The sequence below is a fragment of the Saimiri boliviensis genome, chromosome 15 (assembly GCF_048565385.1).
Source record: "Saimiri boliviensis isolate mSaiBol1 chromosome 15, mSaiBol1.pri, whole genome shotgun sequence".
In the NCBI taxonomy this organism is placed as follows: Eukaryota; Metazoa; Chordata; class Mammalia; order Primates; family Cebidae; genus Saimiri; species Saimiri boliviensis.
This window is the reverse complement of record NC_133463.1, coordinates 40,457,538-40,478,219: the sequence shown is the minus strand read 5'-3', so window position 1 is coordinate 40,478,219 and position 20,682 is coordinate 40,457,538. Positions and strand designations below refer to the sequence as shown.

Sequence of the window (20,682 nt, the reverse complement as noted above, 5' to 3'; positions counted from 1 at the left end):
GCCAGGGGCCCGGGACCCGAGCTGTCCCCGCAGCCGCCAGACTCCGCGCCCGGGAGGGGGATGGGGTGCGCGTAGACGCTCCGCGGCCCCAGTCGGACTGAGGAGCCCAGGAGTCACCGCAGCCGCCGCGCGCCGAGAGCGCCGAGCCTCGCTGCCAGCTCAGGACACCGGGGCCGGGCCGCTGGAAAGGAGCCCCGGAGCCCCGCTGAGCGCCGGCCGGGAGGGCGTTTTCCCCGCCCCCGGAGCCTGGCCCGCCCGGCCCGCCCCGAGCGCGGGGAGATCACCTCCGCCCGCCACCTCCTCCCCTGTCGCCCAGGTCCACCCGGGACCCCTCCCCCGGGCCGCCCCCGAGCACGAAGTTGGCGGGAGCCTATAAAAGCCGGTGCCGGCGCGACCCGCGGACACAGTGCAGGCGCCCGAGCCGCCGCCGCCGCCGCCGCTAGACCGGTGCCGATTCCTGCCCTGCCCCGACCGCCGGCGCGACCATGTCCCATCACTGGGGGTACGGCAAGCACAACGGTGAGTGCGGGCGGCGGGCGGCGGGCGGCGCGGCGGAGCCGGGAGTGCCGAGCCCCGAGCCCAGTGGCCGGCCCGGGGCCCGCAGCGCCCGCACCTGCCGTTTACCGCGGCCGCGGGGAGCGCTGGAGACTCAGGTGCGCCCCGGACGCTCGCTCAGCCCGCGGCTCCCCCGCGCCGGGGATTCCCACCATCTCCCCAGCTGCGAGGCCACTGTCGAGGAATCCCCGCGTCCGCCCGAGGCGCGCAGGGCCCGAGGGAGGGGAGACGCAGCCTGGCCGCGGGATCCGAGGACAGTCCCACCCGGTTCCCGAGCCGGGAATCATTTTAACCCGACCTAGGAGGAGGCGGGGAAGGGTTGTAACGGAAAATTCTAGTTGGTGATCGCAGAGAAATTAAGAGACCCCCTTCCCCCGCCCCCCGACACAGTCCTCCAGCTTCGACACCACCTGTGGCTAAGGCGCTCATCACCAACTGTCCCGGGGCATTTCCCGGTGCTGGTTTGAATCCATGACGCTGATTTCCGAGTTTTCCCGTCGGACACCAAGAATCGGGTTTTATCTTGGCCTCAGATCTGGTTCTCTGGAACCAGCGGAGCAGAGAGGCACGCGTCTGGCGCAGCTTGCTCAGCTTTGGAGGGGTGTGGGGCTTCCCAGGTAGTGGCGACCCTGTGGGTTAAAGGAGGGGTGGGCCCGGGCCTGGGCAGTGAGGAAGGGATTCGGACCTGCTTGAATGTCTTAAGTGAGCTTGCATATCCCAAATCCCAACCACAAGCCCTGACGTTAGTGTCTGCCCAAGTTCAGTTGCTGAATTTCAGTAAAACTATCATTAAAATAGCTAATATTTATATGGCACTCAGTGATCTAAGAGCTTTACCTATATCTATTCTAATTCTCACAGCGACATCTATGAAGTAGATTTCTAATTATCCCATGTTACAAATGTAGAAACTGAAGCACAGATTACGTGTTTTTCCAAAGTTTATCCCACTGTGGAACTGAGCAGATTGGCTCCAGAATGATTGCTCTTCTCTAGGGGTTTGGGTGTAACCTTCCCCACAGTGGTGGATTCACATGTCTTGTCTTCTTTTCCCCAGGACCTGAGCACTGGCATAAGGATTTCCCCATTGCCAAAGGAGAGCGCCAGTCCCCTGTTGACATCGACACTCATACAGCCAAGTATGACCCTTCCCTGAAGCCTCTGTCTGTTTCCTATGATCAAGCAACTTCCCGGAGGATCCTCAACAATGGTCATTCTTTCAACGTCGAGTTTGATGACTCTCAGGACAAAGCAGGTCAGTGTTTAGAAAACAACTTGTGTCTTTTAGCCAGTAGCTGTTTTCCAAGCTTAATGAAGGAGCCAGAAACAGTGGCAGGAACCCTCTTAATCAAAAACAGTTTGTCTCAGGACTCAAGGATGCCATGCTGATCATCTTCATTAGAATCCGAGGATTCTGAGAAGTAGGCTAATTAGTTTGAAGTGTCCTGGGGCCGTTTCTCCCCTGTAAAATTACTGGCTTCTATGTAGGGCATTGAATAACTTCGATATACCTGTGAAAAGTCACAAAAGGCAAAGTCCCCTAGCAATAAAGATCAGTAATGATGAGATTTGCGCTAATTGAACTTTTAAGAATGTAAAATATTTGTCTTCCAGAGCTCATGTGTATCCATTAAAAAGTGTATCTTAGTGAGCTTTATCTTTAAGGTAGCATTGAGAAGAGTAATGAAAATGTGCCAATTTAAAATACTGAAATTCTTGGAAAATGTTATACTTCTGAGTATTTCTTAGTATTGGGCTAGTGTGATAAAGATGGCAGCATATTTTGATATCTACTCAGAAACTCATTCCACAAATGAAGATGTTTTAGAGAAGGTGGATATACCTGGCCCGTTAGTGACAAAACTAATTGCCATCTTTATTTGTAATACAGCTGTTTACAGGATGCTCACTGAAGAGAGAGAGAGAGAGAGAGAGAGAGAGAGAGAGAGAGAGAGAAGAAAGAAAAAATACTGCTTTTTTTTTTTTTTAAATTCTCCGTCTTTTGAAACAAGAGAACAATCCCATTCAGACATAGTAGCTGCCTTCTTCTCTCAGCCGTTAATTTAATTGCCAGTGCCCTATTTTCCTGAGTGCTTTCCTCTGAAGGTCATTGAATGAAATGGTGCTGCAAACATTCTCTTTGGTGATGGTGTGGGAGTGAGAAGAGTGGTGGAACAAAATGAGAAAGTTTTGGAGTAGTGACCTATGCTACTAATATATTATATAATCATTTTCATCAGGTTGACTCTTCTTTGACAGCAGCTATCCAATATAGTCAGCTCAGTTTTGAAAACAAAATTCTTCCCTCCTTTCAACTTTAAAAATATTTATAAACACCTGGCTTTCCGAAATGGTGATTCTGGAAGACAATTCGATGGAGGGATAATGTGGAGGTCATATGAGAAATGTTTTCAACCTACATGTGACTGCCTATGTGCACCCCTCCCCGGTACACACATACACACACATACGCACACACACACACACACACACACACACTCACTCTGGCATTGTATCATGATTTATTAGAATCAAGTAAACATACACTGAAGACAGTTCAGTGATTCTGCTAAATTGCTTTCCCAAGCATTCTTCTCACTTCAGAGAAACAGTGCTCATTTAATTAAACAATTTTTTTTTTTTTAATACTGTATATCGTCTGGGTGCGGTGGCTGTAATCCCAGCACATTGGGAGGGCAAGGTGGGCGGATCACCTGAGGTCAGGAGTTCGAGACCAGCCTGACCAACATGGAGAAACCATGTCTCTATTAAAAACACAAAATTAGCCGGGCGTGGTGGTGCATGCCTGTAATCCTAGCTCCTTGGGAGGCTGAGGCAGGAGAATCACTTGAACCCGTGAGGCAGAGGTTGCGGTGAGCCAAGATCATGCCATTGTGCTCCAGCCTGGACAACAGGAGTGGAACTCCACCTCAAAACAAAAACAAAAACAAAAACATATATTTATAACATGACAAGGCCAAAGGTCTCAAGGTATTACACATACAAAAAGTATACTATAAAATTTCATGTTTAGTTATTTAAAAACAAAAGAAAGTGCGCTACTTTAGTCTGTAGCTGTACCTTTTTTAAGAGTCACAGTGATGTCATTGTTTTCAATGATATAATGTCTACCGAAGTGTGTATCTCATTGGATACTACATAGAAATTGGATGCTTTAGTCTTTTTTGGGACAATGAATAAGCAAATCTCCAACAAATGAAAGCAGATGGGGTTCTTTATAGTCCTTAAAAAATGGATAGTGAAATAAATTATTCCAGTAATATGTATTACTGTAAAGTGGATTTCAGTATATGGTCTCATGATTATCAGCATAGTTTGGAGTCAGGGAGAGCTGGATTTAAGTTCTGGCTTTGCCGACAACTAGCTCAGAGACTTTGGGAGTAATGCTATCTAGGTTTCAGTTCTTTTAAACTGTGAAGTTGGAGTAGCAATAGTATCTGCCACAATGGAAGGATGAAATGGGACAGTATATGTAAAGCACCTTGCCTAGTGCCTGGCACATAAAAGTTCCTCAATAAATGACTTCTGTTGTTGTCACAACTGTCACAACTGTGAACCCTTCGATTGTCTCTGTTAGACAATTGCTGTAGATGTTTTACCTGAGATAAGATTTCTGAATAAATTTTTCCTTTAATAGCTTTAAGATTAGTTCCCATCATTTGATGGTATTTAAAAATTTTATTTTTCTATTTTCTGAAACATGCTGTATATCATACTGAATATGTACTTATTTTATGTATGAAGTTATTATATAGTTATATATTTTACCATGAATCTGTTAAACTTTGATGGATTTCTCTATAAGCAGTAACTAATTAGATCTAGCTACATTTTCCCCAGCCATTTCTTCTGGAGAGTAATGCATACATTTTTGAAGAAGTTAGCCATGTTTAGATTGTCAGATGAAAACCACAGGGTTTAGATAGGAGATCCCACCCATGCCTTTAGAGACACATGTATTATCCACCTAGTTCTTCTACAAAAATTACTAACACTAACTAAATGCATGGTAAGCTAAGCATCATGAAAGCCAAGCGGAGGCCTGGTCCCTCTCCTGTTCTCGAGAATCCATGCTGGAAATACCTAAAGTAGAAAGACATAGAAATAGTAGACCCTGACTGCTACTTCGGTAAGTGCAGAAAGGAATTATTCCATGGAAACGTGAAGGAGGCTTAACAGTCTAACTGCATAAGACAGGAAAGACTTTCCAGGGTAAATAAGGCTTATGTGGAGGCTTGAAGGATTTTGATGTCTTGGACTAAAGTCCAGGCAAAGGGAAATAGGAAATACCAGGGGACTTAAGAGAGCACAGTATGCACTCTAGAAAGGCAAGAAGGTATACTAAAAGCAAGGGTCAGGAAGGACTTGCCCTCCTTTGTAGGTGAAAGATTCCTTTGCAATTTTACCTATCTCTTCTACATTTTCAGTTACTTTAGTTAAAAAGGATGCAGAATATATTAAAATGTCAGTATTAAGGGAAAAGATATCTACAGAATAAATTTTGAGAAATCATACCATGTGGGGAGCCAGCCTCAATGGCTCATGCCTGTAGTCCCAGCACTTTGGGAGGCCAAGGTGGGCAGATCACTTGAGGTCAGAAGTCCAAGATCAGCTTGGCTGATGCAGTGAAACTCCATCTCTACTAAAAATACAAAAAATTAGCCGGGCATGGTGGTATGCTACTGTAATCCTAGCTACTCCAGAGGCTGAGGCAGAAGAATCGCTTGAACCCAGGAGGTGGAGGTTTCAATGAGCCAAGACTGCTCCACTGCACTCCAGCCTGGGGGACAGAGTGAGACTCCGCACCCCCACCAAAAAAAAAAAAAAAAAAAAAAATCATACCATATGAAAAAACACCCTTTATATATATATATATTTAAAATAAAACAATCCTAGACTCTCAAAGCCAGAACAACGAGTAGAGGTACTCTGGTTAAACTCACTTAAAATAAACATGAAGAAACAGAAGCCGAAGAGTTTAAATAACTTGCTCAGTTGTCTCCTTGCTAGTTTGCTGAAGGGACTAAATAGCAATCACTTAAAAACAGAATTTGAATAAGGATATTTGAAGGATAACCATATTTAATATTTAGTTTGTACATGCCATGTTTTAAAAAAACTGGCATTCTTTTCTGTATACTTAAGTCAAAAAGTTACTTATTTTAGTCACTTAATTTAAAAAAGTCAACAGTTTAACATCTGTATTAGGAGTTATTTTTGTGGTGATAACCTTTTAGATGTCCTATATCTCTTATTTCCTCCATTTAAATGCAGCTTATTTACCTGTCTTTTTTGCCTCAATGATATTTCAGCCTTCTGGAACTTCTCATAGATCGGGGTTTTCCAATATGCTTTAAAGATTCTCTTATATCCAAACTTAAGTACTTGGGTATCAGAAACTGAGCAGATTGACTTTATTGCTGATTTCAGCTTGAGAGAATTTTTTGAAACTGTGTAGTTAATAGGATTTAACTAGAAGCTTGGGTTAGAGCTCTCATCAATCTTCTAAATTCCTTTGAAAATAAGCCACCTTAAATTCACCTTAAGTTAATGAAAAATTGCTAATCCTTTTAGATTTTTAAAAAACTTATTAAAAAATAGCTCTCCCTGCTTGAGATGTTTTATTAATGGCCTTATCTGGGAGAAAAGAATAGTAGTCAAATTATTAACTCCTGCTAACTTATTAACTTTTATTAGGGAGTTTAATACTGTCCTCCTTTCTTGCACAGTTAGGGACAAATATTGATAGCCAATGCCAGCATTATTAAGCCAACCCTTATGCAAGTCTTACATGATTTCTGTTTTTTAGAAATTAGAATTTTAAAAATCTGTTTGTTATTTAAAGAAAAGAGTGAAGGAAGCTGGATGCGTTTACCTGTGCTCATTTTAAGTGACCCATTGTCTGTATGACATGATGGATCTTCATACATGGATCCTGCTTGACTTCCAGGAACTTGCTTTCAAAGCTTTAAAAGTTTTCTTCTGGGCCGGGCACGGTGGCTCAAGCCTGTGATCCCAGCACTTTGGGAGGCTGAGGCGGGTGGATCACAAGGTCAAGAGATCGAGACCATCCTGGTCAACATGGTGAAACCCCATCTCTACTAAAAATACAAAAAATTAGCTGGGCATGGTGGCGCGTGCCTGTAATCCCAGCTACTCAGGAGGCTGAGGCAGGAGAATAGCCTGAACCCAGGAGGCGGAGGTTGCGGTGAGCTGAGATCGTGCCATTGCACTCCAGCCTGGGTAACAAGAGCAAAACTCTGTCTCAAAAAAAAAAAAAAAAGTTTTCTTCTTCAGCAGTCCTAAGTTAAAAGAAAGCATAAAAACAACAAATGAAAGGGCTTGCCATGCACACAGTTAATGGTGTCAGCAGAACCCTAAATGTCTAGAAAGTGGACCAACATATTCTGAACACTGTAGTTAACTATATTCACATCAAAACAACTTCTTTTTGTATTCCTATACATTTGCCATATAGCTTAAACAACAACTTCTGTTGAATTTCGACTGTGTTTACTCTAATGAAAGTGACAGCTAAACGTCTTACTGCATTAAAATAAATGGAATATGTGTATCTTTGTTCCAATATTTGTCTAATCCTAAGGCACATAGCCCTAGGATTATTGGCTGTTGCCAACAGGCAAAACAGTAATGCATGATATTAAAATTTTCAGGTTATTTATAGAAAAAATGGTTCTGACAATGCCATGTTTTCTCTAGAATTAATCATTTGCTTCATTAATAGTAATTCACTTAAATTTTAGTTTTAAACTAAAGATTATTGAGAATAGTTTATTTATATTTTGGACTTGAGAGAAACTGTTGACATTCATTAAGGTCTTTAGTCTGTTACTCCAGTGCGTCTTAATGTAGTAGGAAGTGATTAGGGAGAAAAAATTTAAAAATATTAAATTTTCAGTTTTTAATTTGTATAATAATGTGATTGATTTCAATATTATTGGATCTCTTATTTTTCACAAAAAGCAATTCATATAATTTCCTCAAATAATATGTAGAGGAAGACAGATTATTCTATAATATTATACTTAGTGTTTGGTTTGTGTTATAGGTAGAGTATGTATAACTGATGACAGATCATGAAAATTAAATTGGCTGGAGCTCTTGGTGTTGAGATTTGAATTTAAATTAAATTTGGGGGGGTCTTGAAAAAACATTAGAGTAGAAAACTGTACTTATGTCTCCATCCCTCATGGAACACATTTCTGGGGCACAATAAACCATTAACTCTTTAAAGCACCACTGCCATGGCCAGATTTTACAGAGAAAAAACATGTAGTCAGCAATTTCTGTTATTTTTTAAACATTATTTTTACATTAGAAAATAGATTTCTTTTTAAACTGCAACAGTTTAGAAAATGGCATGTAGTCATTTAAATAAATAAGTAGATCCAGAATATAGCATAAAGTCCCTAACTTAAACCAAAATGTTATCTTTTATGTTTCTCAAATAAAACGTTTGAGTTTATGGCAATTTATTATAACAATATTTTTGAAGGAATTCATTGACTACACTCCATGCTAAGAGTTTGCCAGAACTGCTGCCTCCTGTAGCAAGTAAACTTTAAAGATTTAGTAACTTTTTCTAGTTACAGTGGGTTTCTAATCTTCATAGCAACAAGTTTTATTTTAACAGGGGCTAAAACAGGTATCTGGTGATAATAGATTAGCACAGAATGTGTTTAATCATTGAGCCCAGAGCACGTTTTTTTTTTGTTTTGTTTTTAGTGTTAGCTGTTAGCAAGCATTGTTTAATAAAAGTTTGCACATGCTCTGGCCTAATTCTAAATGTTCTTAGAAATAAAAAAAGAAAGATGAAATTTTAAGGTTTGTAAGAGAGAATAAGAATAAGAAATAGCAATAAATTTCATTATCTTTAAAATGTAAGATCCTGCTATGATTCTTCACTGGGGAGAAAAAAGATACATTTAAAAAATTGGTTATCTCAGATGCTTATATGGTTTTATTTAATTAGTTTTACCACTTGGTAGAATTAACGGTTACAAATGACATTTGCTTTTTATTATCAGCCAGTTGGTTGCTAGCTTTAAAGAGTTGTTATGAAGGATTTTTTCAGTATTAATTTATTTCTTAAACATATTTATTTTTAAGGGTATATTTTTTAAAAAAGGGATTTTTTTTCCATTTTTTTAAAGAAGTCTAAAATTAGAGGCTAATATTTCCATAAAGAATTATCAGGAAACAAATAAACTGTTATAATAAGTTGTGTTTGTGTTCCAAGAGGTGTGACTTTGTTGTAATACATCCAAATCCATGTTTCTTAGCAGATCTGTAATGTAACATAACACCATTTATCATTCTTTCTGTTCTCATTCTCCTTTTTTTCTCCTGGCCTATTGTAAAGCAGATCTGGCAGCCAGAGGTTGCATCAGGAACCATAGAAAGGCCGCACAGCTTAAATATCTTCAAAGCAATCTTTAGCTTTGAATAGATGAATGGGTGTTGCTACCATGTAAGCATATTTAGGTGAAACTCAGTGAACAAATCTTGTTGTACAGAAGTTGTCCCTTTGTAATGAGCCAAAGTAATTTTGGGCTCATTATTTTATGGAATTATATAGTAAAGCTAATAAAATACGCTTATAGAAACAGATGTTTAAATCTCAGTATTAGAAAAATAAAATTTAAATTGTGGAACTAAACTACTTTTAAAAGCCTTTGAAAATATTGGTTAAATCCAATTAATACATATAAAGTTAGGTACAAAGTTTCTTGGTGGATGGGAGAGTGATTCCACACTATTTTAATCCTCTGTTAAGACACAACTTATTAATTATGTACAGTTTGTAGCCCAAGGATGTGATTTTTAGAACTGATTTTGCTTAACAAAGTTGCATTAATGGCAGAATAGCGGAATCATAGTGCAACCGGAGCAGGGTGCAGGGGCTCAGCTCCCTCCCCGAGCTCGCCAAAGATGTAACCCGGGACGGGAGCAGAGCTGCCGGGATGTCCCAAAGACACTTAACAGTTCTCGGATTCGATGTTCCCCTGATGTGGCCAGGTCCTTGGTATCTCTTGCCCCAGGAATGGGGAAAAGGGTCTCAGAGGTACAGTGAGCTTTCTGTTTGAATAAATGCCGTGGACCCAAAAAGTTTTACAAAAAGCAATTTATTAGGCAGAGAGAGAGAAAGAGAGAGACGGAGAGAGCTCTCACGCTGCCATGGGAGGGGATCCAAGGGAGGAATCCCTTTAGGTAAAGAGCAGTAGGTTTTTAACCTTGGAGTTATTCCTGCCCTATTCATGTTCTCGTCCAATGAGAGGAGTTCTTTTAAACTTCCTCTGGAGTGACTGACCTTCCACTTTGATACTGGATTGGCTGTCCGGCCCACAATCAGAGCCCCCTCCTCCCAGAGCTTTGGGGGGTGGGGGCTTTTTGGAACAAAGAAGCTCACCTTGAATTTCTTTCTAGCCCGTGGGGGAAAGTCAGACTAAGAAATTTACTTTCAGGATGGGGACGTAGATGGAGGCAGGGTGCTGGAAAATTCCTGCCTTTGAAACCACACCTCTTGCGGACTAGGTTTTCCTTAACACAGTCCCTCAGTAGGATAGTTATCAAGTTAGGATTTTAAGTTCTTGGAGATAATAGAGCATGTTACACTACATATAGAAGATGATCCATAAATTATTAATGAAATAAGTGATTTAGTGTATCCACTTTACAGATGAGTAAATTAAGGTCGAAGAGGCTTAATAAAAATTTTTGGCCAGGTGCGGTGGCCCATGCCTGTAATCCCAGCACTTTAGAAGGCCAAGGTGGACAGATTGCTCGAGCTCAGGAGTTCCAAACCAACCTGGGCACAAGGCAAGACTCTGCCTCTACTAAAAATAGAAAAATTAACTGAACCTGGTGGTGCACACCTGTAGTCTCAGCTACTTGGGAGGCTGAGGCATGAGAATCACTTGAACCTGGAGGTGGAGATTGCAGTGAGTTGAAATCGCACCACTACACTCCAGCCTGGGCAACATAGCAAGACTCTGTTTCAAAAAATAAAAATAAAAATAAAAATAAAAATAAAAATAAAAAAATTAAGAGAACAAAGCTAGCCAGCAGCAGTGACAGTCTGTTCACTGTGTTGAGCCGCCCTCTAAACAGTGGTAAAAGCCAATGGAGAAAGGTCTGGGCTGGAGATATATGAGCTCTGATTCACATGTTGAGGTGGAAGCTGCAGGTGTCTATGAAATCATCCAAGTAAAACAGGAAGAGCGAGTTGAGAAATCTGCCCAGGGAGCAATCCTGAGAAATCGCAATGTAAGGAAGCCTATATAAGGCCAATTGGATTTTGCATTGTTGAGATCAATGGAATACTTATTTCACAAATTCGGGTGTGTAAGAACTGGTATCAGAGGTTGGCAAAGCAGGCTGAATGGCAGCCATGGGACCTTGGTAGAAATGAGGTTCCCACGTGTGCGAATGTAAGTAGCAGACCAATTCATTGGCCAGTAGCTGCATGAGCATTGCCTAAATGTTTCACAGAGGGATTATTAGTTTCAGGTAAAATTTTCTCTCTCTGGACCTGAATCTATGACTCTAAAACACAAACCCAGAAAAAGGAGTCAGTATGCTCAGAAAGAAAGACGTGAAAAGCATCCATTCTCCAGACAACACATGTGAGAAATAAAAACAGGTGTGTGATTTTGTTCAGCACCATAGACTAAACTTGACTCTGGATTGAATTTTTAGAGTGAAATGTGATTAAAGGCAAACATTTAGTACTATAAAACAGAACTAGAGATGGTAGTATTTAGACGTGTTTCATATGCGTATGTATGTGTGAGTGTATGCATGTATGCATGCATATATATGTGAATACAGATACACATATGTTACATATATATATGTTTTTAATTTTAGTGCTCAAGGGAGGACCCCTGGATGGCACTTACAGATTGATTCAGTTTCACTTTCACTGGGGTTCAACTGATGGGCAAGGTTCTGAGCATACTGTGGATAAAAAGAAATATGCTGCTGAGGTAAGATATACTTTTTTTTTTCTTTCTAGGGAAAAATGTTTGTAAGTTGATATTTAGCATTAATTTCAAAAGCTTAATTTGTAAATTCAACTCACACCCAGTGAATCACATCTTTTACAAAGGACCTTCACATTTGCTTTTTAAAAGCTTTAATTGTGATATCATACTTAATGCTGCAAAACTTTCTCTACTGTCTCCAAGGCCACCATTTGCAAAAAGTAAACAGACTCAAATTGGAGGACCCAGTTTTAACATAAATTTGGAAATAAAATGTGTGCCTTATGTCAAAACTACATTTCTTTGTCTTAGAGATGTTGATGAAAACACTTGCTATTACACCAAGAACCATGTGGATAATTAGAATTAAAAGAAAAGGAAAGTTTTTATTTAAAATTATCCATATTTGCAATTTCTTAAGTAACCTTTACTATGAGGAAAAGACCATTGGATAAAATCCAATGGCTTTCGTGGTGTAAACCATTCACTGTGGCTTTGTCTCTTTGGCTTTAGCTTCACTTGGTTCACTGGAACACCAAATATGGGGATTTTGGGAAAGCTGCACAGCAACCTGATGGACTGGCCGTTCTAGGTATTTTTTTGAAGGTTAGTTGATGGCTCATATTTTTTTTTCCCCATTTTTAATAAAGAATGACCAGATAGAACATTTGTAACATACAGGACATTCTACAAAAGAGCTTAGGAAATGCTTTTGTCCCTGAAATGTTTTCAAGTTTATCTCCTTCTTTTATTATCTGCTAGCTGCAGTGGAGATAAAGGGCAGAAAGACAATAGGAGCTGTATTTATTTGGTGCTATTTCGATATAAATATGAAGAACATAAAGAGATCAACTTGGATGACTGCCAGGCATTTGCTTTCTTTTCATTTAACCTGAAGCTAGACAGTACTATATCATGATAAAGTAAGATGAAGTTCTGGAGAGGGGAAGGACAGTGAATTTCAGGCAACAGTGGGACATAACTGTCGAGCTGCCCTCTAACCAGTGGCAAAGGAGAATAGAGAAAGGTCTGCGCTGGAGATTTATGAGCTCTGATTCATATGTGGAGGCGGAAGCTGCAGGTGTCTATGAAATCATCCAAGTACAACAGGAAGAGGGAGATGAGAAAGCTGCCCAGGGAGCAATCCTGAGAAACTGCAAAATGTAGGGCCTTTAAGACAAGGAGAGAGATACAAATTAAACTACTTAAAAGGGGCCAGTCATGGTGGCTTACGCCTGTAATCCCAGCACTTTGAGATGCTAAGGCGAGAGGATAGTTTGAGGCAAGGAGCTCAAGACCAGCCTGGGCAACATGGTGCAATACAAAACGTATTTTAAAATTAGTTGGGCATGGTATTGTACACCTGTAGTCCCAGCTACTCGGAAGGCTGGGACAGGAAGATCACTTGAGCCTAGGAGTTTGAGGTTGCAGTGAGCTATGGTCATGCCACTGCAATACAGGCTGGGTGACAGAGCAAGACCCTAAAAAAAAAAAATGCAAGAGTCAAGAGATATTTGGGACGCTGGAATGCATAAGGAAAGCCAAAGAAGAAAAGAAATTTTCAAAAGAAGGGAAGACCATAGTGTAAAGTCCTACAAGGAAATTAAGGCAAGCATTTGGGGACACTTTATTGGGTGGTTTCAGGGGTACTATCTCAGTGGAAGCCAAGGCAGATTGAAGATTCAGTGAAAGTAGGCAAGTCTATGGAGTCGTGTCATCAAGCCAGTACTGATAGGTGTTATGTATAAAGTAGAGGATTTGGGCTCACTATTTGGATGTTTTCTAATAGAGCTACCCAAAACAAAATCAAAACTGGTACAGCATCAACTGGGTGATAGTATCTTGCCCTTTATGTTTTTCTATAGGTTGGCAGTGCTAAACCGGGCCTTCAAAAAGTTGTTGATGTGCTGGATTCCATTAAAACAAAGGTAAAGTTGAATTTTCTGTCACCTCCTTAGGGTACCGATTTTCAATACTCCATTGGTTTTAGAAATTTCTTTTGATCAGATTGAACAGTGTCAATGACACGTGTGTTTGGATGAGCAGTTAATAAAGGTAGAATGTTACTTAAATATTTAATTAACATTTCTTTAAACAAAAGTTGATCCTAATGCTAGCATAATTCTACAACTCGTATTTATTTAATCTTGCTCCTCCATCATTTGAACATTCATATGTAAGAGTTAGAGAATCTTATGACTGCAAGGAGGTTCAAAGATCATCTTAGCAAATTATTCACTCATTCATACAGCAGATATTTGTTGAGTATGTACTATGTGCCAGTCACTTTGCAAACTAGTAGATATAATGGTGAACAAGATAAACAAGACCCTGTTTCATGGAGATTTCTATTTTATGATCTCTTAGATATATGTATTTCTTTCTTTTTTGAGATGAAGTCTTGTTCTGTTACCCAGGCTGGAGTGCAGTGGCACAATCTTGGCTCACCGCAACATCCACTTCCTGGGCTCAAGAGATTCTCCTGTAATCCCAAGTAGCTGGGATTACAGACATGCATCACCACGTCCAGCTAATTTTTGTATTTTTAGTAGAGATGGGGTTTCACCATGTTGGCCAGGCTGGTCTCAAATTCCCAACCTCATGTGATCTACCCACCTTGGCCTCCCAAAGTTCTGGGATTACAGGACTGAGCCACTGTGCCTGGCCTGACCTCTTTGAACACATCCATCCTGCATTTAAATCCTCTCTACAGCATAGTTGTGTTGAGTTTGTTGAGCATCTGTTTAAACACTGCAGTCACTTCCCATGATGGGGAACTTATCACCAGGGGCAGCCCTGGCTTTATAAAGCTGATCCTCACATTGAAGAAGCATTTATCCTCTGAAATGCTCACTCTGCACCCCTGGCTTGAGCCCTTTGAATTCATAGGATAAACCTGATCTCTCTTCCACTAACCCTACCCTCTCTCTACTCTGTTTTTTCACCTACCCCAAGCTAATTATCTTTAGTTTCCTGTAACTATTCTCATATAATATAGTTTTTTCTCTTTGCCACCACCTTGTCACTCTTCCAGTAAGTCATTTCTGTTTGCTTTAAAAGTGTAACATTCAAAACGAAATATAGTTTTTCTATTCTGATCTAGAGCAAGAAAATCACCTCCTCAGGGCAACCCTATTTCTGTTACTGCAACTTGAGGTCGCTTCATTTTAGTGGCAGCAGTCTCACTTTAAATACTGAGTGTGATCAGTGAATGACTTAATGGAGAATGTAAGGGATCATTTTAGATAAAAGGCCAAGATGAAAAATGGGTATTTGAAAATAGTTTTTTGTTTTTGTTTTTGTTTTTGTTTTTTTGCTAAGATCTGCCACAGATTTTCAAGTTGAATGTCTTCTTTTCTTTTTATTTTGTTTGCCAGTGAATATAAAACTCTCATTTAAAAAGTGTTTTTGGCTCTCAGGGAGGAGTATACCTATTTGTATCTCCTGCTCTTCTACCTTCCTCCTACTCTGTGGATGTGACGGTTTGAACCTGCGTATTTGCCTTGTTCTAGGGCAAGAGTGCTGACTTCACTAACTTCGATCCTCGTGGCCTCCTTCCTGAAAGCTTGGATTACTGGACCTACCCAGGCTCACTGACCACCCCTCCTCTTCTGGAGAGTGTGACCTGGATTGTGCTCAAGGAACCCATCAGTGTCAGCAGCGAGCAGGTTGGTTTTCTGAGGACAAGTCTGTTTACAGGTGGAAAATTTAGTCAAGGCAGAAGATCTTGGCCTCTGGAGTGAGAGAGACTGAGATGTATTCCTCCTCCTGCGACTTCTGGCTGTGGAAATAGTGCCTTTGATGTTACTTAGCAAATAAATAGCATTCGGTAAATCTTTGTTGTTATTAACTATAAACTTATTTTGTTTAGTCTGTAAAATTGGAGAGTCTTGTGAGGGTTCGATGAGAAAGGTGTCTGTCACCTAATAAATGCTTTTTTTTATTTTTGCCAGTTATGGGGAAACTAAGGCCAGAAAAGTGAGATTTCACCTTCAAGGTTATGTAGGTATCAGTGAATTCCCAGCCTACTGCTCACTCACATAAAGCTTTCTGCAGTTTTATTTATATCAGAATGCATTTCTAAATCCTGACAGGGGAGGGTCATCCCTTGGAGAACACATATCTATTAAAACTCACTCCAGGTCACTTTAGAGGCTTAGAGCAGTTGTTCTTACATTTCCAATACAATGTAGTGTGTGATGTTCAAGTGATTAATGCAGCTTCTAAGTCACTGATGAGTATCCACCAAAGTGGATGCAAATGAATTTTTCCTAGACTTGTCTCTTAGCGCACAGTTGAAATGTAGAAAGTGAACATTCCTTAGGATTCAAAAGAGGTTGGATCCTGAATAATTTAAGTAGAGCATTAGGGGCCAACAGTCTTGAAAATGGTAACTACGTGAGTAGTGGTAGTGTGATTTAAACCTACAAAAATGCTGAATAATAGAGGGTTAGAGCTGCAATGTGCAATAGAAATTATGTCCATCTTTCTCATTTCACTGGCTTGAATCACATTGATCAAGTCTGAGATGCAGGAAAACTGAAGTGTTTTCCACTCAGCTACCTCGGAACAGAATTGGGTCTGGGAGCAAGGATTCTATTCCTGTGTCCTCCTTTAGAAAATGAACTTATGAGTACCAAAGATACTACACGTCTTTCTTTAAAGGAAATCTGTATCTAACTGGAAAATTACTTGTAGTATATAAAGGTGGGCCTAAAAAATAGCATGCTTGTCTGGTATGTCACCTGAAGATTGACCTTATAGTGATAACATATTTGAGCAAACTTCTTGAAGTTGTAGCATAAGGAAAGATTGTAATGCCACTTCTTTTTGTAGATGCAGTGTTTACGTTACAATTTAAAACGTGGATTTTTTTTTTCTTCTTTCACTAAGAGCAATCCAACTTTAAAGGAATAGTCTGACATTTAAAGCCATTATAACAAATGGATTTATGGTATATACACACCCATAGGCAGAAATACACATATAGATAAGGGCAGTCGAACCTACTCTATTAATCCCTGTGCCCTGAGTTTGCTTGTTAAAGTTGAAAGTGGCATTAAACTAGTAACGTTAATCGCATATATTAGCAAAATACCAATAGGGCTATTTTTCATGTTCTGTAACATGGAGTCTGGAGGGAGAGTCATGCTCAGCTCAGGAAACAAGGGCTATAGGTCCTTCTCTATCTGATTCCCTTGACTTGGCCCTGCATATTGGTGAATTCATCCTCAAGGTGGTTGCAATAGTATTTTGATCATCACATCTATATATAGTCACTTCTCAAGGAGGAAATGAATACCTCTTCCATTGGCTCCCTAGGAGCAGAGAATCTTTTCCCTGAAGGCCCCTAGCAAACCTTTCACTTCTCACTGGCTAGAATTGTGTTTCTTGCTCAGTCCCTAGCCAGTCCCTAGGGAATGTGATCACCACAGTCAGTTAAGACCTGCAGATTTACCCACCTGAGGCTTACAGGAAGAGGGGCAGGGGGAGAGGGGTCATGGATTTTAGGTAAACAATATAAATGGGTCTGCTAATTCTGCTACCTTTATTTTCTATACTCAGGCTCTGCTTCTGTGATGCTAAAATAATGAGTCAAGTTGACTAATATGATAGCGTAATTTAATTGGTGCAGTGAGGAGCAGAAATCAGTTATACTGGTTTGATCAAAACTTTGACCTGATTGCACTTTATGTACAAACTCATTCAGATTGCTGGAATTCTGTTGTAATAAATCAACCCCGTATGTCCTTAGAATGCTTCCTTGCATTCAGTAACCATAGCGCACATGTTATAATACATGTGAATGGAAGGTGGCTTTATGGGAATGATTGAGGTACTATTACTGTACGAAAGAGATCAGGTTAAAGGCTATTGATTCATGGGCCACTATATTACTGCCCAAACCACCCTTTTTCATTTGAATCAAGTCTTGGCTAGAGGGAGGAAAGTAGCACTTTTTAAGCTCCTTGAAGAAGTGGGAGACTGTTTAAGGGCTGCCTGTATCTCAGTGGTGGCCAGTAAACTGAAACAAGCTTACAAGGGAATAAAAATCAACCAGTGACAAGGGGTTCTAATGTTAATTACATATATTGGCAAAATACCAGTAGGGCTCTGTGGGGTGATGAGCACTCACAATTGTTTACTAAAGTGCTATTTTTAAAACATAGGAAAGTAGAATGGTTGAGTACAAATTCATAGCCTGAGATAAATTGAGCTAGTTAAGGCAAATCAACCTGGGCAAATTCATTTCTGCGTTTTTGTGTATTTGGAGATGCCAGCTCATCACTCAGCCCATATAGCCTGCAGGTCCTGACCACTTGATCCAATTGTACAGATGCTGTAGTTGTCTTCCCTGAGGTAGAAAACAAAGCTTTAATTTGGAACTAAAATTGTTATTATTTTAGATCTAAAGGTATGATTTTATAGACTTTTGACATTGGATTTCAAAATTCGAAGCTCACTGAAAATTTTCTTTAAATACAACCCCAACAAATTTGTGTGCTTTGTATAAATTGGTTATACAAAATGTTATATTAAAGCATGCATACATAATCTATATGTGATTATGTATTTATTAGGAATCAAATGGAATTTTGGTCATTGATGCAACTATACTGTGAATGTCGGGGAATGTATTTTTTGTTTATTTTTGTTTCTGTTTTTTGAGACAGAATCTCACTCTGCTGCCTAGGCTGGAGTGCAGTGGTGCAATCTCAGCTTTTGCAACCTCTGCCTCCAGGGTTTAAATGATTTTCATACCCTACCCTCCCAAGTAGCTGGGATTACAGGCGTGCCACCATGCCCGGCTAAATTTTTTGTATTTTTTTTTTTTTAAGTAAAGACAGGATTTTGCCTTGTTGGCCAGGCTGGTCTCAAACTACTGACCTCGGGTGATCCACCTGCCTCAGCTTTCCAAAGTGCTGGGATTACAGGCATGAGCCACTGCACCTGGCACGGGAATGCATTTAAAGATGTAACACAAGCATATGATTGTATACTATTGTGAAACTTGAATTATCACTGTTTTATTATGTCTTTTAGATGTTGAAATTCCGTAAACTTAACTTCAGTGGGGAGGGTGAACCTGAAGAACTGATGGTGGACAACTGGCGCCCAGCTCAGCCGCTGAAGAGCAGACAAATCAAGGCTTCCTTCAAATAAGATGGTCCCGTAGCCTGCATCCAAATAATACATCTTCGGGTGTTTCCCTTTAGCTAAGCACAGATCCACCTTGGTGATTTGGACCCTGGTTGCTTTGTGTCTGGTTTTCTAGAATCTTCATCTCTCATCGGATAGGCTTACTAATAAAATGTGAAGAGCTAGACCAATTGTCATGCTTGACACAGCTGCTGTGGCTGGTTGGTGCTTTGTTTATGGTTGTAGTCCTTCTGTAACAGAGAATATAGGATACGGAATAGGAATAACGTACCTTGACTTTGTTCACAGCATGTAGGGTAATGAGCATTCACAATTGTTCGCTCGCATACTACTTTTAAAACATAGGAAAGTAGAACGATTGGGTGCAAATCCATAGCATAAGATAATTTGAGCTAGTTAAGGCAAATCAGGTAAAATAGTCATGATTCTATGTAATATAAACCAGAAAAAAAATGAATGTTAAGATTCCAAGATGTTATATTAAAGAAAAACTTTAAAAATTATGTATTTATAGCAAAGTTATCTTAAATATGAATTATGTTGTAATTTAGTGACTTTTGAACTACCGAGATATAAATGAAGTATTATCTGTAAAAATTACTATAGAGTTGTGATACAGAATATATTTCCATTCAGACAATATATCATAACAGTAAATATTGTATTTTAGATATATTCTCTAATAAAATTCAGAATTTGATTCTGGGTGGTTTTATTGTGTACTGAGTGGTGGGTAATACAGTAATGGAGAAGCAAATGTCTACTTTTACAATTCGTAATAATTCCTTATTAATAATAAGCCATCATAATTGGCTTACTCATAATTGAAGAAGTCTCCATAAAAGGAAAAACTCTGGAGGTCATTTACTTAATATGCCAAGTACTGTTTTAAGTGTTTTCTGAGCATTCATGTGATCTTCATGACAATCCTATGAAGATTAATCCTGCAAGAGTAATGATTACATTAAAAGTAGTGAGGTAGAGAAGGGGGAAGAGTGTACACACTCCATCAACATAAGCCCCTTGGGAATAAAATAAATAAAAGTTCATTTTATTCAAAAAGGGAATTCAAGTGATACCCAAAAGTGAAAGAATAATTTGAATTTAAAAAAGATAAATTAAGCTGAGCATGGTGGTTCAGTCCTGTAATCCCAGTACTTTGGGAGGCTGAGGCAGGAATTTGCTTGAGGCCAGGCATTTGAGACCAGCCTAGGCCACATAGCAAGGCCTTGTCTTTACAAAAATGTGAAAATTATTCAAGCATGGTGGTGCATACCTGCAGTTCTAGCTACTTGGGAATCTGGGGCAGAAGGAACACTTGAGCCTCAGTGTAAGTATTGAGTTGTGAGGTACTATTCTATTCATCATGCTATTTGTTGCCCTTTGGTTCTTTTCATTGTGTAATTCATATATAGCTATTGTGCGATTTATGCTTTAAGGATATTCTATTTTTGTGTATTTTTAAGGATTTGTTTTATGATTTAGAGCTCCTTTTAGCAGTTCTTTCAGATTTCTCTTCTTCCTGGAGAACATCAATTATTCTTAGGTTTGGATGTTTAACATAGTCTCAAACTTCTCGGAGGCTTTGTTCATTTTTAAAAATTATTTTTTCTTTGTGTTTGCTGGATTGGGCTTATTGGAAAGCCTTCTCTTCGAGCTCTGAAGTTCTTTCTTCTGCTTGTTTGATTCTACTGCTGAGACTTTTCAGGGCATTTTGCATTTCTCTAAGTGTGTCCTTGATTCCCAGAAGTTGTAATAGATTTTTATTTATGCTGTCTTTTTCACTGAAGAATTTTCCTTTCATATCCTGTACCATGTTTTTGATTTCTTTAAGTTGGACTTCACCTTTCTCTGGTGCCTCCTTGATTCACTTAATAACCAACTTTCTGAATTCTCTTTCTGCCAGTTTGGAGATTTTGTCTTGGCTTGGATCCATTGC

General features: G+C 39.8%; 1 protein-coding gene across 1 annotated transcript; it reads left to right on the top strand.

The window, feature by feature from the left end:
* The first annotated feature begins 397 nt into the window (after positions 1-397).
* Positions 398-19,443, top strand: CA2 (carbonic anhydrase 2). The gene is made up of 7 exons (XM_039464548.2): positions 398-519; positions 1,613-1,810; positions 11,467-11,585; positions 12,096-12,188; positions 13,448-13,510; positions 15,095-15,250; positions 18,627-19,443. The coding sequence occupies exons 1-7, from the start codon at positions 486-488 to the stop codon at positions 18,744-18,746; spliced, it is 783 nt and encodes a 260-aa protein (XP_039320482.1). The 5' UTR covers positions 398-485; the 3' UTR covers positions 18,747-19,443.
* The last annotated feature ends 1,239 nt before the right edge of the window (positions 19,444-20,682 follow it).